A 23522-nucleotide genomic window follows, 5' to 3' on the forward strand; every position below is an offset into this window, starting at 1 on the left:
GCTGTTGCAGAAAAGGAAGAATCCTTCATCCTGAAGGAAGAGAAACCAACCAATGTTAACCATGGCTATGTTGATGGGATTTAATTCTGAGCTCAGCACTATTCGGGTCTTAGCTGCCCTGTCTGAATACAGGGAGGAGCTGTGTTGAAGCCTAAGGGAGCCAGTCTCTGGGATCAACAGACAGAAGACTCCGAGGCTATCTGTAGCTGTAGGCAGGTCCTGTCAGTTTCTGCCTGTCAGAGGGCTACTCACTTCCGAGTAGTTTTCCCAACCTTCCTCCTTTTCCCCTTCTGCTCAGAGCAACCGCCAGCCTGTTACTTTTATTGTTAACACTGAATGGCAACTTGACAGAATCTAGAACTAGGTAGGAGGCAAACATCTTTGTGAGAGGGTCTGTGGAATGTTCAGAGAAGTGAGAGGACTCACTGTCAGGATGGACAGCACCCCTGGGGGTGGGGGTGGGGGCTGGGGTCCTGGGCTGAATAATAAGAAAGCGGGTTGGGCACTGGATTCCCTGGCTGCAGATTTAATGTGACCAGCCGCCTCCTGCTCCTGCAGTGACTTCTTCGCCATGGTGGACTGTACCCCGGACCTGTGGCCTCTAATAAAACCTTCCTCCCTTAAGTTGTATGTGTCAGTCATTTTGTCCCTATAATAGCAAAGTAACTAATACAGGAAGTACATGTTTGGTTGAGGGAAAGTCGTAGGCAGTCATTGATCTCCTTCCAAAGAAATGAGACTTTGTTATGTTGCTTTGGTGTTTGCTTGTTATACTTAAGACTAAACCTCGGGCCTCCTGCATGGCAGCCTGGAGCTTTACTTCCCAGCTAGAGCCCCAGCCTTCTTGTAGCTATTTATCTTTAAAGTTTAAAACCAACTATTTCCATGGGTGTTGTGCCTGCTTGCATGTCTGTACACCGTATGCAGAAGCCAGAGAAGCCATCGGATGCCCTAGAACTGGAGTTACAAGTGATTGTTAGCCACCAGCTGGGTGCTGGGATTCAAACCCAGGCTCTGGAGAAAGGCATCAGGCGCTTTTACCAACTAAGCCACCTTTCCAGCCCCCGTTTACTCACCTAGCTAGTTAGTTGTTTTGAAACAGGGTTTTGAGTCGGGTAGCTTCGATTGACCTTGAAACCACGCTATGAACCAAGGCTGGCCTTCGACTCCTAATTCTCCTGCCTCCACCTCCCAAATTCTGAGATTACTTGCTGTAGTCATGTCTGATTTACCAAGATACTTTTTATTTTTATTCGAGACGTGGTCTCTGTGGATTTTTTTCAAGACAGCCTTGAACTCACTCTTTAGCTCGAGGGATTTTGTCTGGTTGGTTGGTTGGTTGGTTGAGTGGTTGACTTACAAGATGGGGTTTCTCTGTGTAGTCCTGGTTGTCCCAGAATTCTCTTTGAACTCAGAGACCCACCTGCCTCTGCCTCCTGGATTCTGGGATTAAAGGCTTTGCCACCACACCTGGCTATCTTCAGTTTATAATCCTTCTGCCTCAACCTCCCAAGGAGTTAATAGTAAGACTGCTACCCAACCCAGCTGCTGTTTCTTCTTCTTTTTCTCCTCCTCCTTCCCCTCCTCCTCCCCTCCTCCCCCTCCCCCTTCCTAATAAATAAATCTTAAAAAAAAAAAAAAGAAAGTAATATAGGGATACTGGGGAAGAAAAGGAAACAGCATTTGGATAAAATTCGTGGCACACATGAGCTGTAGCCCTCCAGTGTGTCCATGCATCCAGAGATGCAGCACTAAGGACGCAGAGGCTGGCATTTCCTTCCTTGCCTCATTCCCGTACCCTGGTGAGGTGACAAGCCTGAGTGACATTTATTACAAGAGACTGATGCTAAGAGCTTTTCTCTGATCATCCTCACTGACCTGAGATCCCTGGCTGGAAGCCTTCTAAAGGAACAGCCATGTGAGTGGACACTGCTGAAGTGGACCCAGCCATCAAGCCATTACCCTGAGGCTGATCCTGATGCTGCAGTGAGCAGTTCCTGCTCTGCTGCCATCCAGGGGCCCACAGCAAGGATCCTATGTTCAGAGTGATGGCTTCTTATGGGTCCTGATCCTCTTGGAACGTGACCATCCTATCCTGGGCCTCAGTTTCTCATTCATCACCACATGTGTATGTGAGTGTTTGGTTTTGAGACAGGGTCTTACTAGGTAATCCTGGCTGGCCAGGAACCCACTTTGTAGAACAGCCTGACCTTGACCTACACACCTGTGCCTCCCCAGTGAGAGTTTAAGGGCATGTGTCACCGCCCCTGGCACACTTACCAGTTTTTAAAACTTGAAAAACACCATGTTTTGTAGATACCGAGAACAGGAAGAGGAAGCAATAACTGGTCACTGAAGAGTTCAAGTGCAGAGGCATCAGTGCAAAAGGGTACAAAGAAAACAGGGCTGGCTTAGGACTGACCAGATGAAGGCGAGACATAGTAGTGGGGTTTATACTGAAATGGAGCATTACTCAAGAATGCCTGCTCCTCCGGGCCACAGAACCAGAGCTGATGGTGTTAGACCCGAGGGATAAAACATTCCCACAACTGTCTGAGTTAGCAAGCTTTATTTAGATTGGCCAGACATCTCCCTAAGTCAGGATTTCAGAGAGCAGTCCCTCACTGGCTGCTCTATGGGAAAGGGTTACGGGCGACAGAGAACAGCTGTCGAGAAAATTGGCTGTTAGCACCTGGACAGAAAGATCAGGAGGTCGGAGGACTTAAGGCTGTTTGTGGGGTAGACAAGAATGCGTCATGTGGAAGGGTAGACAAGAATGTATCACAGGTGTTCAGGAGCTTGGCAGGGCAAAGGGGTGGATATCCATCATGGGGTTATGAATTCAGCATAGGCTGAAAACGGTTTGCAGGATACGTTAGGTTTAGGAGAATAGAAACTTAGTCTTGTGGTTCCTTAACAATCTGGCTCCTGTTTTGTGTCAGTGGGTCTAGGCAGATGGGCTAGCAGATCTTTCTGGTTGTGATGGTCAATTTGCTGTCGAGGAGCAATTTAAGGGAATAAGGGTATTGGGCTCATGTGTTCAGGGCCCATAGTCTGCCCTGGTGGGAAAGGCATGTTCGCAGGAGCTCAGAGGCAGCTGGTCTCACTATGTCCATAGTCAAGAAACCGGGAGAGACAAACACTGGTACTCAGCTCGCTTTCTTTTTCCTTTAAGTCTAGGACTCCAGCTCATGAGGTTGGCTGCCCACTTTCAGTATGAATCTTTCCTCCTCTCGTATGCATGCACACACCACATAAACATACAAGAGGCATATATCCACAGGGCATGGGGGTGCACAATTATAATTGAACCCTCAGGATGCTGAGGCAGGAGGATCTAGATTGAAGCCCATCTGTCCAGGATACATAGAAACATTTCTGAGTCCAGAAACAAAGAAGTGTAACTTTTCCCCCCCACTAAGGTTTCTCTGTGTAGTCCTGGCGGTCTTGGAACTGTAAACCAGGGCTGGCATTGAACTCAGAGATCTGTCTACCTCTGTCTTTGAATTAAAGGCATGCACCACCACCCGGCTGCATGCAACTTCTTTTAAAGTAGGGACTTAACTCAGGGTCTCCCACATGATACACGAATGCTCTACCAACTAACAATGTTCTCCAAACACATGACAAGCAAGCACTGTTTATGTCTTCAGTTTCTAAGTTACCTTCTTCTAACTCTCAAAATCCCACTTCAAAGAGTATGGGAGGGGGCTATTTCTCCACCCTTGACTTACTGTAAGGCATGTGGCCAAACTTGGGATCCTTGACTTTAAGATTGGTTCTTTATGTGCTGGGATCTCCAAGTCTCTAATTCTAAGTGAAGTTGAACAGGTTTTAGTGTTTACGGTGACATTCAGATCCCTTGTTAATTTTTCCACTGTTTTTTTTTTTTATCGTTTTCTTTGCATATTAAGAACAAAGGTTACCACCATCTTTATGGGTAGGGAGTGTCTTAGATATGGTGGGAGATGGGCAGATGGCAAGGTGAACATCTGTAGGCTTTGATCCATTTAGGCCACTAGCAAGAGTTTACTCTCTGAAAAAAGCTAACCTTCAGCAGAAGGGGAGAGCTATATACCCAGTAATATTTGTTGTGTTTTAAAAGGATAAGGAGAGGGGAGACTATGTTCTATGGAGGTTCGGGAAACAGCGGGCCCATGCTGAGACATCCTTTCCCCCTGAGAGACCAGCCATAGCATGGTATAGTATAGAATAGAGTTTATTCAGGGCATGGGGAGGGGAGTTACGAGGGTAGTAGGGAAGAGAAAGAGAGAAGTAGAGAAGAGTAGAGAAGAGGAGGAGAGGAGGAAAGCTCGGCCATGAACACATGGAGAGAAGGGGGGAGGGGAATGGGGAGAGAAGGGACAAAGGGGGAAGAAAGAACAAGAAGGAGTAAGGAAGCAAGAGAAAGAGAGTGAGGAGGGGGCAAGCAGCCCCTTTTATAGTGTCAGGCATACCTAGCTGTTGCCTGGTAACTGTGAGGTGGAGCATAGCTGGCTGTTGCCAGGTAACTGTGGGGGTGGAGCTTAGGCAGAATGCTAACAATATTCTTTTTTTTTTTTCCTTCAAAATGGAGAAATCAGCGTTGAAAGTGGAACTGTCTTGACACTGTGCAACATGGAGTGCTTCTGAGTGCAGGAAGCCACAGGCAAAGCAGAACCATAATAACAATGGCTGAAGAGGAATATGCCAATGGCCTCATGAACAGGACCCATTCCTGGAAGGGAATGTGGAAAATTGAAAACAGAAAAGGGGGAGAGGTCCGACCATCAGCAGAAGGTGAGAGGCCAAATCTTTTCAGTTCGCACTCCATTTAAGAGGACCTGACCTAAGTTTGAACTCAAGTAAACTAACCAGCTGGTACCTAGCATTAGTTTCCAAATTGTCCCCCCTCCCCCCAATAACACCCAAGCCTTGCTACAGTCTCTAGGCTAATCCCCAACAAGACCAGGGTCTCCAGGTTATTCCCCTCAACAAACCTGCACCCCAGTTTACAAGCCCATCCCTCTGCCTAAGGACCACCAATGCAGAGGGGGGCAGAATTGAAGTTTATGATTCCCAGCATCAGCCAATTATGTTAAAGGCCACAGTAGATGGCCAATTAGATGCTTGCACACCTACCCCCGTCCCCATTGTTGCTTACTATAAAGCCTTGCCCTGATAGATATTCCGGGGTGCTCACCACCAAAACTGTCCTATGTGACGGGCGAGGGGGCGGGGAGGAACTATCTCAAATAAAGTTACTGCTGTGATGCTGTGAATTGCATCAGATCGGCTCCTGTCTTTTTTGGGGGTCAGTGGGTTTCAACCCTCTGCTGGCACTACAAGGGCATCTGATTCCATTGCTGATGGTTGTGAGCCACCATGTGGTTGCTGGGAACTGAACTCAGGACCTCTGGAAGAGCAGTCAGTGCTCTTAACCGCTGAGCCATCTCTGCCCCCAAGAAACATTTCTAATGGTAAACAATAAACCAGTCAGGAGATGGAGAGGTGTGCAGGCAAGAGAAGAAAACTATGGGTGACTGGGTGTGGCTAAAACTATGCTGTCCTGGGCAACGCATCAAGCAGCAAAAGTTTCCTCACACCCGCAGCTTTCCGGTCTCAGCCACAGTAGAGCAGCTTCCTGCTATTTGTCCCGATTCTCCTCTGTTTTCTGTTACCATCCCTGAATGCCATTAGACTAAATAAACCTGGGAAACCCGTGTCAGACTCCCTCCTATGTGGAAACTTTGTATCTCCTTCCGCCTCGCTGCCATTACCTAACCCAGTTGCCCACTATCACCTGCATTATGATAGCCTGGGGCAAGGCAGTGTTTAACGGAGAAAACAGGCTGGTCTGGGCAAACGACTCCCGGAAGGAGAAAGTGCTGGCTCTCAGTCCCTGCAGCTGAGTTTAACTCCCCATTCCCCCCACCCCAAAACCTCTTCTACTAACCCCTACACTCCCTTCCTCTTTGGCAGGTACCGCTTTCCTCCGGTGTCTGCCTTCCACTTTTTGAAACAAACAGCTCTGTCTGCTGAGGTCAGATTGGTCTCTTTTCTGCTTCTTTAAGCAGCCTCAGAAATCTAATAAATTCCGCAGCTGGTAGTTTATAGAGAATAAAGGTTTATTTGGGTTGCTAAGTTTTTGGAGGTAGAAAAGGTCAAGCTCCATGGGGTGCGTTTGGTAATGCCTTTTTCTGCAGAGCCTTAAAGTGGAGCAAGCCGTGGCCCTGGTGAAAGGGACACAAACAAGAAACCAGGGCCAAACTGTTTCCTTCAAGAACCATTAACCCACCAATCAATGAATGAGTAATCTCCTGAGTTACCCTGAGGGTCTGGGAGAGGGCTCAACTGTTAGGAGCTCTTGCTGTTCTCACAGAGGACATTGGTTTCCAGCACCAGCATGGTGATTCACAAAAATCTATAGCTCCAGTTCCAGGGGACCTGACATCTTCTTCTGACCTCCAAAGGCACCAGGCACTCATGTGGTGTACAGTCAAAACACTTATCCACATAAAACAAGCAATAAATAGAAACGATTCTTTTAAAAGTCCCGCCTGGTCCCACCCCTTACTACCTCATCACCACACCAGTATTGTATTTCTTTTCTTTTTTTTTTTAAAGATTTATTCATTTATTATATATAAGTACACTGTAGCTGTCTTCAGATACATCAGAAGAGGGCATCAGATCTCTTTACAGATGGTTATGAGCCACCATGTGGTTGCTGGGAATTGAACTCAGGACCTCTGGAAGAGTAGTCGGGTGCTCTTAACCACTGAGCCATCTCTCCAGCCCCAGTATTGTATTTCAATGGGAATTTTATTGTCAGGGAACATAAAATCATAATACTCCCAATACTTTGATTCAGCTAGAGGTCAATTTGTGAGTGCGTGCGCTCATGTGTGTGTGTGTGTGTGTGTGTGTGTGTGTGTGTGTTTTCATGAGCATGGCTCATGTGTATATATGCCAGAGGGTCTTGTGACAGGAGCTGTTCACTTTGTGTTTTGAAACAGAGAGTCTCTCTCACTGGGATCTGGTGTTCACCGAGTCATCTAGGCTGGCTGACCAGTGAAGCCCAGGAATCTGCCGGTCTCTTTCTTTCTTTCTTTTTTAAAAAAAGATTTATTTATTATATATAAGTACACTGTAGCTGTCTTCAGACACACCAGAAAAGGGCATCAGATCTTATCACAGATGGTTGTGAGCTACCATGTGGTTGTTGGGATCAGGACTTCTAGAAGAACAGTCAGTGCTCTAAACCACTGAGCCATCTCTCCAGCCCTGTCTCTTCCTTTCTAATTCAATAATATAAGAAAATGTCAGGGTTGGGGATTTAGCTCAGCGGTAGAACGCTTGCCTAGCAAGCACAAGGCCCTGGGTTCGGTCCCCAGCTCCAAAAAAAAAAAAAGAAAATGTCACCATGGTCAAACTTTTGTGTGGGAGCTGGGGGCAAACTCAAGTCCTCACATTTGTGCAACACTTTACTGACTGAGCCATCTCCAGATAAGCATAACCGGTGGTTTTGCTCTGGTTTTTGTTTTTTGTTTTTTGTTTGTTTGTTTTTTGTTGTTGTTGTTGTTTTTTCTTTTTTGTTTTTTTTGTTGTTGTTTTTTTTTTGGTTTGAGTGCTGAAGACCAACCTCATACAGCCTTGACAAGTTCCCTATCTTAGAGTTCTATATCCTTACCTCCTACTTTTCATATTGTTTGCCTTTGAGCTGGTTTTACATCTGATAATTCTTTTTATATGGTATTAATTTAAATAACAGTAAGATAACTTTATAATAATTATAAAAAAATAAAAGTTTCCACTAGCATCCTCTGGAATTGCCCCATCATCCTGAGGGAGCCCAGTCTGTGTATGGGTGTTATGCTTTTGTTGCATGTCCTGAGGTGGGTTTATTTGGGACCAGAGTCAACAGGGGAACTTCCGGTTTGTTTGTTGCTTTGTCCTGGGCTCTGGTCCAGGTCAGCAAATGACTGCAGTCTTGGGCTAGTGACTAGTGAGGCCCTTATAAGCTCAGGCTCAGGAATCCAGGTGGTGAGGCTAATTTGCAAAAATGCAAAAGGGATGATGGACAGTTTGTTTTCTTAAAAAGTCCCTTACAGGCTGGAGAGGAAGCTCCTCAGGTAAAAGCAGGCCTGTTCCTCCAGAGGACCTGAGTTCTCTTTTTCTTTGTATGTGGTTTTTTGTTATTTGAATACACGGTCTCTCTGAGTTACCCTGGCTGACCTTGAAATCACTATATAGACTAGGCTGTCCTTGAGTTCACAATTATCCTCCTGCCTCTAAGACCAGAGTGCTGTTGCAAACGCTCACCTGTCAGGCAGATAATAGCTCTCCTTTAGGGGCAAGCACATACTGACACAAACATACATAAATAATAATAAAAAAATCTTTTTTTTCCTAAAAATAAGGACAGATGAGTATTGTGATACACATCTTTAATAGTACTCGAGAGGAAGAAGCAGGTGAATCTCTGTGAGTTCAAGGCCAGCCTGGTCTACATAGTGAATTCCAGGACCACCAGGGCTATACAGAAAGACTCTGCTTCAAACAAACAGACAAACAACACATGTGTCAGGGTGTGACTCAATGGTAAAGTGCTTGTCTTTCATATTTGAAGCTCTGGGTCCTTAGGCAGCACTGGAGTGTGGAGGTCGAGAGGAGGTCCTGTGACTGAAATTAAAGTATCGAGTGTGTGGTGCTTAATGCTGTCAACTTTGTGAGGACGACCTAAGGTCAGCTAGGAGATAAACCTCTGGGCAAGCCTGTGGGGGACATTTGGTCTGTCACAGTTGTTAATTGATTGGCATTGCAAGACAAGGAGAGGGAGGAGGAGAAGGAGGAGAAAGCAGAAGAGGAGGAGAGGAGGAGGAGGGGGAGGAAGAGGAAGATGAGGGGGAGGAGGAGGGGGAGGAAGAGGAAGATGAGGGGGAGGAGGGGGAGGAGGGGGGGGAGGCGGCTGTGGTGGCAGCGGTGGCAATGGTACTTCCGTTTAAAAAAAACACAAAAAGTGCTAATAGATTTTTTTCAAAAAGAGGGGTGTGTATTATTCCTCTTTACCCAAGGTGATATGAAGAGAGCCCCTGTCCAAGGAGCTGCTCTCATGGGAGGAACAGTGTGAGGAACACTGACACCCCAGGGTGGTCGGAGAGCTCAGTGAATGAGACTTTTTTGATCAGTTTGTTGTAGCGGTCCTGAATGTGAGAAGGAGAAATGTAGCCCAGGATGGTGTTTTCTTGACTCAAAAACAATTTTCAATTACTTTGCTTAGATTTGTTTCTTTAATAGACACATGCAAACATAAAATTCTATGTATTGATGCTGTGTTTCAATACCTGTGTGTATCGTATGATGTTAAATCAGGTTAAGTGTATTAATTTTCTCAGTTATTATTTCTAGATGGTGAGATTTTTCGAAATCTACGTTTTTGCATTTCTAGCTCATTATTGTCATCCAGTCATGCTACCCTGCAATTGCTCACCAGAATTTCTACCTAACTGACCTTAGTTCATAGACCACCTTACCAAAAATGGATTTAGAAATATATGAGAACCAATTAGCAGAGTGCTATCATTCTGGGAGCAGGGTTTATACCGGGCTGCTAAGGGGCTTCCTCGTTGTCAAACAGTCGAATGAAGACATTCTGAGCCTCCTAAACTTATTAGTGAAAGCTGCAAGCTCGACACATTTGGAACAACTGTAGGGTCTGCAGGAAAAATCTGACCCGCGGCTAGCTCCAAAGGAGAAAGTCTACTTTATCTGCCTGGAAGGCTCATCCCTGATAGAGACCTGCCAAGCCGCATGCCTGGGAAGATTTCACAACTGCTGTCTCCAGGTTGGGTGACCGAAATGGTAAACTGGGAGGTGATGGGACTAGAAAAAATGTCAACTAACACTTGGGGCAAGAAGATGGGCCTGCGGGATGGGCGGGTCCGCGGCTTACGGGAGGGGCGTGGCCCGTTCCCTCAAATCATTCAGTCAATCTTGTCTTGGCCTCTGCCCTACCCCGCCTGCTCCGCGCTGGTGTTACCTTCAGGCGCTCTCTGGGAAACCCTGAAGCCTTGTGCTTGCCCTCCACTTACTTGGGGTCCTTTATCAGTCTGTAAATTGCTCCTCTCACAGTCCCATAAAATAATTTATTTTGTATCAGTTCCGGGATGTTGCTAGATCTCAGCCCCCAAGAAGTCAATTCCTCGTCCAGTTGGAAGATGTATTTCCTTCTCTCTTCCATTCCAACCGTTTATTTCATCGCCCCGAGGCTGTTTTCATCTCCGCAAAACGCGTGCTCCCTTGACTTACCGTTTGGGGGCAGCACTGAGTTGTCCTGCTCTAGCTCAGTGCAGGTGGCGCCCGGCAGCCGGCCAAGTTCAGTACCCGCCTCTGTTCCAGGAGCCTTCCACGGTGATAGCTGTGAACACGAATGATTCTTGAAGCGAGTTCGTAGTGTGGATTCGTCCTCCAGTTTGCAGGTTAGGAAACTCAATCTTACTAAGCACATTACTCAGGATCACGCAGTTAGTGGCTCAGTCAACTGTAAAGAGGAATGGTGCACTTGGAGGCTGGGGACCACGGGTCACAGTGCATCCACAGTGCACAGCGTACTTTCCTCTCCAGCTATTGGGATGGTGTCCTAGCTTGGATTTATAGATCGATCGATCTATACTTGACACAGGTTAGAGATATCTGGCAAAAGGCAATTCAATTGGAAAAAAATGCCCCATCAGTTTGTCTGTATGCAACTCTGTACCGTGTTTTCTTGAGTGTGTGTGTGTGTGTGTGTGTGTGTGTGTGTGTGTGTGTGTGTGTGTGTGTGTGTGTGGTGTGTGTGTAGTGGAGCAGCCTACTGGGGTGGGTACCAACCCTGGGCAACTGGAAGTTGAGGGGATCTTTGTATAAACAAAAGTTCATTCAAGTTCAAGTGTGTGTGGGGGTGGGGTGGGGGCTAAAAACATTTGCATAGATGTTTTGCAAAGCAAGGCAGATAGCACAATGTTTACTCTAGGACAATGGCTTAGTTGTTAAGTTCTTGCCAAACAAGCTTGAGAGTCTTTGAGTTCTGATTCCCAACACCCACTAAGAAGCCAAAAGTGGGTGACACACACTTGTAATCTGCTAGAGTGGGGAGTGGAGCCAGGAGGTAACTCTGGAGCTCGCCGGCTAACAGTCACCAGGCAAAGTGAGAATCCCTTTGCAGGTTCTGAGACTTGTCCACCAAATAATTTAGAAAGCTCAAGAATGAATTTATTACAGTTTAAGAAAAAAACAGTACAGGGTATAGTATAGGAGAGGTGAAAATCCAAGCAGTCACCTAGAGCAGGTGAGAAACATGTCAAGCCTTTTCAGTTTGTTACAAAATAGAAATAGATTAAGAAAGAGAAGTCCAGGGCTGGAGAGATGGCTTAGTGGTTAAGAGCACTGTCTGCTCTTCTAGAGGTCCTGAGTTCAATCCCCAGCACCCACACAGGGGCTCATAACTATCTATAGTGTGATTTGATGCCCTTTTCTGGTGTGTAGGCGTACATGCGGGGCACTCATACGTGAATATATAAATCTTAAAGAAAGGAAAAGAAGCGCAAGCTAGGCATAGTGGTGCATGCCTGGCAGAGGCAGATGGATCTGAGTGAGTTCAAGGCCAGCCTGGTCTACAGAGCAAGTTCTAGGACAGCCAGAGCAGAACAAAGAAACCTTGTCTTAGGAAAAAAAAAGGAGAAGAAGCATTCTGAAAGTGGAAGTGGGCTACTGAGCCATGGTCAGAGCCCATAAAGCACCTGGCCATGCTGTGTGTATGGCCCTTTAAGTCCCTCTCATGATCTCACACTTGCTCTGTGTTAGATAATATCAAATCAAGGGTTCCAGGCTTCCTGTGTGACCTGGTTCTTTCCTGTGTTAATCTTCATTCTGCTTCTTAAGTTCCTGCTCTTCTATCACACCCTCATCAAATTAGTGATGACCAGGTTCAGTGAGGGACCATACCACAGAGACACAGAAACACACACACACACACACACACACACACACACACACACACACACACACACTACACCATTCTAGTATAGTTCACAGTTTAAAGATTTTTAAAGATTTTCCCTTCTGAGATATAAAACTGCAATTTTCTAGGATGTCATCAAAAATTCCATTTCCGGGGCTGGGGATTTAGCTCAGTGGTAGAGCGCTTACCTAGGAAGCGCAAGGCCCTGGGTTCGGTCCCCAGCTCCGAAAAAAAGAACCAAAAAAAAAAATTCCATTTCCAGGGAAAAGACATGTACTAACCCCCCATGCGTCACCCTACTGGTTTCTGATTTCATTTTGTCAGGTTATAATCCTATCCAAGGCACTTTTGAGCTGTCCAATAATCTCACTTATCAAAAGAGAAAGAAAGGGAATGAAAGAGATTCTTACATCATTTTCATTTTTCTAATTTTTATTTTTTAATCTTTTTTATTGGATATTTTATGTATTTACATTTCAAATGTTATCATCTTTCCCCCCTCCTTCTCCCTCCCCCTGTTTCTATGAAGATGCTCCCACTCCCACCCACCCACTGCCACCCAAATGCCCTGGCATTCCCCTACACCGAGCCTTCATGGGACCAAGGGCTTCTTCATCTATTGATGCCCGACAAGGGCCATCCTCTGCTACATATGCAGCTGGAGCCATGAGTCCATCCATGTACTCATTGGTTGGTGTTTAAGTCCCTGGGAGCTCTGGGGGGTTTGGTTGGTTAATATTGTTTTTCTTCTTATGGGGTTGCAAACCCCTTCAGCTACTTCAGTCCTTTCTCTAACTCTTCCATTTGGGACCCATGCTCAGTTTAATGATTAGCTGAAACCATCCTCATCTGTATAAGTAGGGCTCTGGCAGAGCCTCTCAGGAGACATCCATATCAGGCTCCTTGGCACTTCTTGGCATCAGCAATAGTGACTGGCTTTGGTGGCTGCATATGGGATGGATGCCCCAGGTGGGGCAGCCTCTAGATGACCTATTTTAATTTCCTGCTCCACTCTTTGTCTCTGTATTTCCTTCCATGAGTATTTTGTTCTCTCTTCTAAGAAGGACAGAAGCATCCACATTTTGGCCTTCCTTCTTCTTGAGCTTCATATGGTCTGTGAATTGTTTCTTGGGTATTTCGAACTTTTGGGCTAATATCCACTTATTATTGGGGACTAGACAAGGCTGTCTACTCTCTCCCTACCTATTCAGTATAGTACTTAAAGACCTAGCCAGAGCAATTAGACAATAAAAAGAGGTCAAAGGGATACAAATTGGAAAGGAAGAAGTCAAAATATCATATCATATCACTATTTGCAGGTGATATGATAGTATACTTAAGTGACCCCAAAAATTTCGCCAGAGAATTCCTAACCCTGATAAACAACTTTTGCAAAGTGGCTGGATATAAAATTAACTCAAATAAATCAGTAACCTTTCTCTATGCAAAGGATAAATAGGCTGAGCAAGAAATTAGGGAAATGACACCTTTCACAATAGTCACAAATAATATAAAATACCTCGGTGTGACTCTAACCAAGTAAGTGAAAGATCTGTATGGCAAGAACTTCAAGTCTCTGAAAAAAGAACTCGAAGAAGATCTCAGAAGATGGAAAGGCCTCCCGTGCTCATGGATTGGCAGGATTAATATAGTAAAAATGGCCATTTTGCCAAAAGCAATCTACAGATTCAATGTAATTGACATCAAAATTCCAACCCAATTCTTCCTAAAGTTAGAAAGAGCAATTTACAAATTCATTTGGAATAACAAAAAACCCAGGATAGTGAAAACTATTCTCAACAATAAAAGAACTTCTGGGAGAATCACCATCCCTAACCTCAAGCTGTATTAGAGCAATAGTGATAAAAACTGTATGGTATTGGTACAGAGACAGGCAGGTAGATCAGTGGAATAGAATTGAAGACCCAAAAATGAGCCCACACACCTATGGTCACTTGATCTTTGACAAAGGAGCTAAAACCATCCAATGGAAAAAAGGCAGTATTTTCAATGAATGGTGCTGGTTCAACTGCAGGTCAGCATGTAGAAGAATGCAAATCGATCCATTCTCACAGTCTTTTAAAATGCAATTCCAGAGTCATCCAGATGGCTTATAAGGCTGATTATACATATGGCTTAATTAGTTGTAGGTCTTCCTCCAGAAGCTCAGACCCACACCTGAGAGTATGCCTTACTTCCTTTCTCTGAGGATCTCCTCTTAGCCTAATCTTCGTGCTTAAAGTCTGTGTTAAAATATTGGTAATGAAATATCCAACTGTATCCTGGGCAGTGGTGGCTCACGCCTTTAATCCCATCACTTGGGAGGCAGAGGCAGGCAATTCTCTGTGAGTTCCAGGTGACCTGGTCTATACAGTGAGTACCAGGACAGCCAAGAGTACCAGAGAAAACCTGTCTATAAATAAATAAATAAATAAATAAATAAATAAATAAATAAATAATCCAACTTGTGTTGAAGCCATGATTCTGACTTGGCCTGACTTGAGGTTCTAAAAGATTAGAGGACTTCTTCAGGTTGCCAAGGATGACACAGAGAGCTGTGCCTCTGTCCCCTCACTGCTGACAATACAAATCAGGACCCACGCAGACAAAGCGAAGGCAGAGAGAGATGTCAGGCTTTACTCTGATGTTAGCCACACCTGTGTGGAAGATTCTTCAGACTAGGACTTTGGGGGATCTTGGGGGATACTCAGCCCCCCCCCTCTTTTAAAGGTTTATTTTATTTATAGGAGTAAACCGTAGCTGTCTTCTGACACACCAGAAGAGGGCATCCCATTACAGATGGTTGTGAGCCACCATGTGGTTGCTGGGAATTGAACTCAGAACCTCTGGAAGAGCAGTCAATGCTCTTAACCGCTGAGCCATCTCTCCAACCCTAAAAGCCTACTTTAAATAAAAGTCAAGCATAGAGAAATCGCATGAGGAGATGGCTCCCTGCTTGCTTGCTTCGAGACAACCTAGGGTCTTTACCAGTCACAGCAGACTGAGACCCGGAGGCAGACTTTCTCAGGCCGAGAATCCTGGCGTTCTGCCAGGTAAGCTGCAAACCTGAGGAAGCCGCCTTCACACCTCTTCTCAAGAGAAAGTAACTTTGTTTTTAATTATAAGAAGCAACACATCTGGGTTTGGTGGCTGTATGTATATGGGCTGGATCCCCAGTTGGGGCAGGCTCTGAATGGCCATTCCTTCAGTCTCTGCTCCAAACTTTATCTCCATATCTCATCCTATAAGTATTCTTGTTCCCCCTTCTAAGAAGGACTGAAGCAGCCTCACTTTGGTCATCCTTCTTCTTGAGCTTCATGTGGTCTGTGAATTGTATCCTGGGTAATTTGAGCTTTTGGCCTAATATCCACTTGCCAGTGAGTGGAAGTTCTTATCGGTCAGACAATATAGTAGTTTGGTACTCTGTTGCTGGGATTAAAATCACCATCAAAAAAACAACCTGGAGAGGAGAGGGTGTATTTGCCTTCTGGGTCCTGATCGCAATCCAGCACCGGAAGAAAATCTGGACAGGAAGTGAAGCCAGAGCACAGGTGGGAACCAGGGAGGAATGCTGTTTGCTGGCTTGCTTCCAGGATCTCCCAGGACAACCTGCCCAGGGCTGGCACTGCTGTCAGAGGGCTGAGTCCTGCCACATCTATCAACCATCGAGAAAATGCCATGCAAACACTCGTACAGGCCAATCTGATAGAGGCATGTTGTCTTTTTTCCTCAAATGAGTTTCTCTCTTCCCATCTGATTCTACTGGGCAAAACCCAGCCCAGTCACCCTTAGAGACTCAACACCCACGACATAGCTTTTGCTTGGAACTTCAGCTTACAATGCCTCCCCACTATCCTTCCCATTATATGTAGTAAATGCACTGGCTTAGTAGTTTTAGTTTTGTGACAGTGGAGTTCACGCGACCTCTTCTACCATGGGGCATGCCATTTAGGGAAACCCGAAGCCAGGTTCATGGGTCATATTAATTAATGTTTGCTCCTGAAGAAACTCCTCATCCTGTGTGGCAAGAGCTAAGTTACTGTGGGGACCTATAAAATGCTTTCGGGTAAAAATGCAATTTCTCAGCGTCTATTCTAGAAACCCTTCAAGAGGGTGAGCGCTTCTCACAGGCAGGTCTCCAACAGAGCCAAGGGCACGGGGCACGCTCAGGGCATTGTCTTCCCTTGGCCAAAGCAGAGGAGGAAATATTTTATATATGGATGCTGCAAAGCCGGATGAAACACAATGACCAGGAAGTGCTCAACGCATCTGAGGCTACGAAAACTACATAGAAAGAACACACCCTGTTCCAATTTGCCTCGTTTCTCCTGGCAGGGAACTTACAGAAGTACCCACATGCAAATCTGTGCAACTTCCTGCTTAAAGTGGGGGTTGGGGAGTTGGGGGGGGGAGATAAAAAAGAAGACTGGCTAAGAATCTCAAGGCAGGTTGGGGATTTAGCTCAGTGGTTAGAGCGCTTGCCTAGGAAGCGCAAGGCCCCGGGTTCGGTCCCCAGCTCCGGAAAAAAAAAAAAAAAAAAAAAAAAAAAAAAAAAAAAAAAAAAAAAAAAAAAAGAATCTCAAGGCAGAGCTGTAAATCTCAGAGAATGCTTTCCCCGGGCCTTGAACGCTAGTGAGTTTGCCCTATAAGACATAAAACCGATTCTAGTCCAGTACCTTTCGTGTATATTATATTCTTCATTGTCCAATCTACCTTTTGCCCATGAACGTAAATTATCCAGATCCAGTCCCAGCGGGAATTCTGGGAACGTTCAGTCTCTAGAACTGTGCTCTTGGGCAGTGTTTGCTGGTTATTGGTGGGGACTCTCACCCACAGCCCTTCAAAGGAGGCAGTTAACGACTCTGTGGACTTTGGGCTAAGGAGGTGGTGATACACGGGCCTGGGCGATGTGGCTGGAAATGGAGAAACCCTGGGATGTGGTGAATGCTTTTGCCCCCAAGGAGGTGCGTATGTCCATGGAGGCCAGAGAGAGGAGCCTAAGGAGAAGCTGGTTCCAGTGTGGACTGCCTCCCACGGACCTAGGTTTTTAAGCACCCTTGCTCAGCTCGCGCGAGATCAGGGTGGGCCAGAGGGGTTCCCTAGAGGCAGTTTGCCAGCGTCAGCGGTTGTCTTCACGTGCTTTCGGTCCTGTCTAGGATTCAGACGCAGGGCAGCCAGATGCGATGTGGGGCTCTAGGGCCCAGCAATCAGGTCCGGATAGGGGCAGGACCTGCCTGCTGGCTGTTCTCTTACTCTCTTTCAGCCTCTTCCAGCTACATGCGCAGGACTACAAGCCCTCACAAACACCTCCACCCACATCGGACGCCTTGCTCAAACCAATGGGCCGTGTCCAGAAGGAAAGTAAGTGCTCTGAAGAGAAGGAAGGTTTCTGTGGACATGTCCCCTCCCTGTCTCTTGGAACATAGGCCGTTGGGAGGGTGTGCATGCCTTTACAATGAAGGTGAGGCTTTGGAAGCGGGAGTCGGGGGGCTTATACAGGATACTCATATCTTCTGCTGTCTCTTTCCCTTCGATCCCTAGACCCTCCACTTGGGATCAAGGTTGTGCACTGAGGGCTGAACCATGCTCTTTATTGGGTTGAGATGGGAGGGCACGCCCAGGCAAAAGACCATGGCCTGGAACAATACTGTTCTCTGTCAGCCTTGGCTTCAACATCTTCAGAGCTGTGCTCCCTAAGTTAACAAGGTCTGAGGAGAGCTTAGCACAATCCTCCTCCTTGCCCCACCTCTGTTCTGTGAGCCTTGCTGAGAGGGAGCCTTGGTCTGATCCAACCCCCACCCCCACCCCATCATTCGGGGTGCTCATTGTCACATGACTCCTGACCTTGGGTACACAAACCTGACGACAGAGAGGGGAGGCCACTGTGTCCCCTGGGTCCTGCTGATGCTGACAGTTAGAGCATCAAGCGCATGCATCCTGAATGCAGGTGCCTTGTGGCTGGGATTGTCTCCACAGTCTGTGGCAAGACCAAATTCCAAGGGAAGATCTATGGCGGTTCTATTGCAAAGGCTGAGCGGTGGCCATGGCAGGCCAGTCTGATCTTTCGTGGTAGACACATCTGTGGAGCGGTTCTCATCGACAAAAACTGGGTAGCCAGTGCTGCCCACTGCTTCAAAAGGTGCGTGTTCCCTCCCTGGCCCCTTCTGCTGGGAGACAGTCCCTAGGACAGAAGGAGAGGCCTGAAGGATAGACAGCAGCCATGCCGGTGTAGGCTGCTGCCCCGACCTTGAGTATCCTCCGTCACCTGGCTTGTTAAGCTTCAAACATCAAACAGAGGGACAAGAGGAGAGACCCAGAGGTGGGAGACCTAATTTTCCTTTTAGGTCTTCCTAGAAGTTCTGACAAACTATTCTTACGCAGCCCTGAGGGGGATCTGGTCAGGGCTGGCAGTGAGCAACCTTTCTGTCTCCAAGGTGATGAAGCAGTGCATTTGGATGTACTTCTGATTAAAAAAAAAAAAATCAGGAAGAAAATCCTCAGCTCCTTGGATACTAGGGCTGCAGAAGTGATTGGAAGCCTTCAAAGGCCCAGATCCTCAGGCTGTTGGAGGTCAGCCTGCACTTGTAGAGAAGGAGCGCCCTAGTATCAGGAGGGGAGGACTGTGTTGGTCTGTGTGCCTGTAGGGTGGGCAGGCAATCAGGGTGACAGTGCCAACTCCGACTTAGGGGTGCCGCCCCTCGATAGGTCTCTCAAACCATCTGACTACCGGATCCTGCTGGGGTACAACGAGCTGAGTAATCCTTCCAACTACAGCCGGCAGATGACACTGAGTAAGGTCATCGTGCACGAGGACTACAACAAGCTCCACAGTCAGGAGAAAGACATTGTCCTGATTCAGCTGCACCTGCCCGTGCGCTACAGTTCCCACATTTTCCCAGTCTGTGTCCCCGACCAAACCACCAAGGAGCCTTCTGATGAGTCCTGCTGGATAAGTGGCTGGGGAATGGTGACAGATGACAGTGAGTACGCAGGAGGGGGAGGGGTACCCAGGACAGGGCAGGAGCAAGAGCCTTGGAGACCTTTCCAGTGGTTGAGGAACCCTAGTTTCTCATTCAAAAGCAACCCCCCCACCCCATTTCTTTTTCTTTTCTTTTCTTTTTTTAAAGATTTATTTATTATTTTATGTATATGAGTACACTGTAGTTCTCTTCAGACACACCAGAAGAGGGCATCAGATCCCATTACAGATGGTTGTGAGCCACCATGTGGTTGCTGGGAATTGAACTCAGGACCTCTGGAAGAGCAGTCAGTGCTCTTATCCGATGAGCCATCTCGCCAGCCCCTCTTTTCTTTTTTTAAAGATTTTATTTATTATTATGTATAAGTACACTGTAGCTGTCTTTAGACACACCAGAGGAGGGCATCAGATCTCATTACAAATGGTTGTGAACCACCATGTGGTTGCTGGGACTTGAACTCAGGACCTCTGGAAGAGCATTTGGTGCTCTCAACCACTGAGCCATCTCTCCAGCCCCGGTTTCTTTTTCTTTTAAGATTTATTTATATATATGAGCACACTGCAGCTGTCTTCAGACTCACCAGAAGAGGGCATCGGATCTCATTACATATGGTTGTGAGCCACCATGTGGTTGCTGGGAATTGAACTTAGGTCCTCTGGAAGAGCAGTCAGTGCTCTTAACCGCTGAGCCATCTCTCCAGCCCCCCAACCTCCCTCTTTCAGATTAGAAATGTAGGCTGTCTGACTCCAAAGCTCTAGGTGCAGTTGACCTCTGACCACTACAAGGCTCTCCCCTGGTCAGGAAAGACACTGCCAGGTATGAGAGTGACCTTCTCTCCCTGGCATGGGGACAGGTTGGGGTGTTCAACTGGGGAACATTCACCCCTCTGAACATCACAGGCAAGGATGTTCAGCTGGTTCTACCAGCTCTTACAAGTGGTCCTGAATACACACGGTTCTGAATCTATGGATCCCGGTCACCTGGGTGCCAAAAACCTTAGTGTTGGGGAGTGACACTCCCCTTGTTCTTATTCTCTGAGCAATACAGGATTGTGACCATCTCTGTCACACTTGCTTCATGTCAGATATTCTGTCATCCAGACACAATGTCAAGTGTACAGGAAGATACGCACAGGTTCTCCGCGCACACCATGCAGAGGGAATCCAGTGTCTGTGGACTTTGGTACCGTGGGTCACAGGAAGAGACTGCTGACAGCAAGGGACAAGCCTACACATTTAGATTGACAGCACAGAATTCCCGGGCAAGGATTTCCACAGGAGGCTAAATGCTTTCCATCTAAGACAAAATAAGGGCAAGCTAAATTAAAGAGAATGTAAATTTGAACATGGAACTTAGGGCCACACACAGTCTGGCCAAGCAACAAGGAGACTTGGAGGTGGGAGATTCTCTGAGGTTGGGGCTAGGGCCCCCCTCTCTCTCCCTAGCCTCTGGGTGTCATCCTCACAGGCTAGTCACTAGAACAGTGGGTCAGAGCAGACAGGGTCTCCAGGTCAGGCCAGGGGATGAGAATAGAATCACAGGGAAGGCATGGCCTGGGGCAGCTCTCACAGCAGAGAAGCTGGCCTCCCTAAGACTCTGAACCTTGAGCCACCCTCTCTCATGACCTCTCCTGACCACAGTTGCTGTGCTTGGGGACAGGCATGGGTTTGCTACCTACAGGCTACCAAGCCCTAGGTACCCTTGAGGGATGCGTGCCATGGCCCCTGAGTGCAGTGAGCCATGCTGCTGTCCCTCTGCTCCTGTGGCACAACCCCAGGCCAGATCTGTGAGAGCAGCTGGAAACAGAACCCCTGTCTCCATCCCCAGCTGCTCCTTCAGATAGACTGGTCCTCTTGCCATTCTCCTGAGCGTTTCTGGCCTGTGTCCTAGGCCACTGCTACACTCAGGCTCCAGTGTCCCTGCCTCCAGCTGGGGACCCCCCCCCCAGACCAACCAGAGCAGTTTGAAAGTGGAGCCCCTTCCTTCCTTGGCTTGTGTGTCCTCAGGGTGTATGTAGTCTGGGTCCCCTTGCCTGGTGAGGAGGCTCTGCCTGGGACCCCACTGTGGTTGTCCCTAGTGTTCCTCAGCCTGCACCCCGGGACCTTTGCAGTTGTGGTGACTTTCTGCCTGGTCCCGCCTTCCACAGAGCCTCATGCTTGCACTTGCAGCCATATCCCCTGGTCACTGAGTGCCTGCTGTGAGTCCCTCCCTGCTGCTGTGGCCTAGAGTGGCTGCCTCCCCTCCCCACTGGTGATCACCCCGGAAGGGGAGGTGGGGGGGTCTTCCCTCAGCTCTGTCTCACAAGCGAACCCCCTCCCACAGAGTTTCTGCAAGCACCTTTCCCTCTGCTCGACTCGGAGGTCTTCCTTATGAATGACCAGGAATGCGAGGCCTTTTTCCAGACACCGCAAATCAGCATCACTGAGTATGATGCTATAAAAGATGACATGATATGTGCCGGGGACATCACCAATCAGAAATCCACCTGCCGAGTACGTGAGAACGGCTCAGACACACCTCAGTGTTCTCTCTAGTTAGTCCTGGCCAGCAGGCTGCCCGTGTGTCCTCAGAGCCCTCCCCTCCCATGGGGACAGATAGCAGATATTCAGTTCCACATGTTACCTTCTACGTGCTAAAACTCCATGACCTTCCCAGGTAGGCACTGTCCAAGATCCCTTTGCAGGATCCGTTTTATTATAGCTCTATGATTCTGTCCTGAAGAAGCTGACCTGAGGGACTGTCTATGTTTTTATTTTATTTCACTTTTTAAAAAACAGCCTAGGCTTGAGGAGTGGTGATGGAGAGATGGCTTAGTGGTTAAGAGCACTGAGTGTTCTCCCAGAGGTCCTGAGTTCAATTCCCAGCAACCACATGGTGGCTCACAACCATCTGTAATGGGATCTGATGCCCTTTACATCAAGGTGTGCTTGAAGACAGCTACAGTGTACTCACATAATAATAAAAAAAGCTAGATGGACCCAAAGGGACTAGTCAATATAGCTGTAGAGATCCCTGGTCCCCAGTGAGCCCTGTCTAACCGGGCAATGTGTGCTCCTTTCTTCCTGGACCTATTAGCTGTCTTCTCTCTCTTCAGGGAGACTCTGGGGGTCCCCTCGTCTGCTTACTGGATAGCTACTGGTACTTGGTAGGGCTGGCCAGCTGGAGTGGAGCATGTCTAGAACCGATACACAGCCCCAGCATCTTCACCAGGGTCTCTCACTTTTCTGACTGGATCGAGAAGAAAAAGGCAGACACGCCTGACGTTGACCCCTCCCTCGCACCCCTTGAGGAAACGGCACCATCCCTGATAGGCTGGAGGAATTACAGTGCAGGCACTACCCTCGAACCCAGGATCTGCACAACCCTGCTGTCTTCTCAGGTCCTCCTCCTGCAATCCATTTGGCTCAGGATTCTGTGATTTGCCCGCAGAGCCTTGCTGGCCATCATGTCTGCCAGCCATCATGTCTGCTGGCCCAGTAACCGAGAGTCACTTTGTATGAGTGAGTCCATCTTGTGGGCTCACCTGTCCCGTCTGAGGCCACGTGGGTTCCAGGCCTGACAGAATAAAGCAACTAAAGACACTTGTGGAGTTCTTCTCTTTTGTCCCCATCAGTACACCCCAAGTCCCGCGTCCCATCATGCTTCTGTTCTTCAGGATCAGAAAGCCACTTCCTCCTTGGGCAGGGACTGTGGAGGGAGCTGGTCTACCAATGTAGGAGCCAACTCTCTCTGAGCTGGCTTCCAAAGTCTACGAATCACTTCTGCCCCCTAAGGCTGTGTGTCCTTTCAGGAGAATGAGCCACTGTATGGGTCAAGCCCCATGTAGCTGCAGCAGCCTGTGCTCCCAGAGCAAGCCCCAGCTTTGGCGTGAGGGGCAGCTGTCAAGCCCAAGGTCATAGTTAAGCTTCTAGGGAGTTTGAGAGTGAAGTGTGAGGGTCCCTGAAGTCTGACATCTCAGTAGCAATCACCAAAGCTCTTTTGCAGGGGTCAGCTGTCACCCTACTGTTATTACCTCTTTATATGCCAAAGCTTACCACTTGTCTGATAAGCCCACAGTCCTTGTGGACTTGCTTCAGCCTGCATTGGCTGGGGCTTGGCAGACCTGGGAATGACTGGCTTAGCACTGGGCTGCCCTGCAAGCTTATCTGCGTCACTACACCAGATTCTGTCTGTGTGGGAGCTCACTAGGGATCCACATCAGTCTCCACTCTTCAACGTTAACTGTAGATACAGAGAGCACTGGACTCTTGGCAGAGCCATGGTGCCCTGAGAGAAATCCAGGTGCTTCGGGCAATCCTTTCCAACCTTATTTGAACATCCCAGGCTACCTGTTATAGTAACTTAGATCTTTAATAAGCAATTCATTTAAAGTTGGTTAAGAAAAAGTTGGGATGGAGAGAGGGCTCAGCAATTAAGAGCCCTGCCTGCTCCTCCAGAGGACCCGGTTCAATTCCCACATGGCAGCTCACAACTGTCTGCAATTGAAGCTCTGACACTTTCACCTAGTCATACACGCAGTCAAAACATCAGCGCATGTAAAATAAAATTAAAAAAAGAAAACA

General features: G+C 47.5%; 1 protein-coding gene across 13 annotated transcripts; it reads left to right on the plus strand.

Annotated features, from left to right (window-relative positions):
• Positions 1-4576: 4576 nt before the first annotated feature.
• Prss39 (protease, serine, 39) lies at positions 4577-22541 on the plus strand. 13 transcript variants are annotated; one of them, XM_039083834.1, is made up of 7 exons: positions 4577-4779; positions 9620-10460; positions 17244-17341; positions 17957-18119; positions 18686-18960; positions 21283-21452; positions 22055-22541. In XM_039083834.1, the coding sequence occupies exons 3-7, from the start codon at positions 17320-17322 to the stop codon at positions 22376-22378; spliced, it is 954 nt and encodes a 317-aa protein (XP_038939762.1). In that variant the 5' UTR covers positions 4577-4779; positions 9620-10460; positions 17244-17319; the 3' UTR covers positions 22379-22541.
• The last annotated feature ends 981 nt before the right edge of the window (positions 22542-23522 follow it).

The sequence above is a fragment of the Rattus norvegicus genome, chromosome 9, assembly GCF_036323735.1.
Source record: "Rattus norvegicus strain BN/NHsdMcwi chromosome 9, GRCr8, whole genome shotgun sequence".
In the NCBI taxonomy this organism is placed as follows: Eukaryota; Metazoa; Chordata; class Mammalia; order Rodentia; family Muridae; genus Rattus; species Rattus norvegicus.

Bases quoted from the DNA above. Each gene is read 5' to 3' on its own strand.
- Prss39 (XM_006244717.5), top strand. From the start codon at position 16,888: ATGTGGCTGGAAATGGAGAAACCCTGGGATGTGGTGAATGCTTTTGCC. The intron at 18,961-21,282 runs GTGAGTACGCAG...CCCCTCCCACAG, and splicing joins GGGAATGGTGACAGATGACA to AGTTTCTGCAAGCACCTTTC. The intron at 21,453-22,054 runs GTACGTGAGAAC...CTCTCTCTTCAG, and splicing joins ATCAGAAATCCACCTGCCGA to GGAGACTCTGGGGGTCCCCT.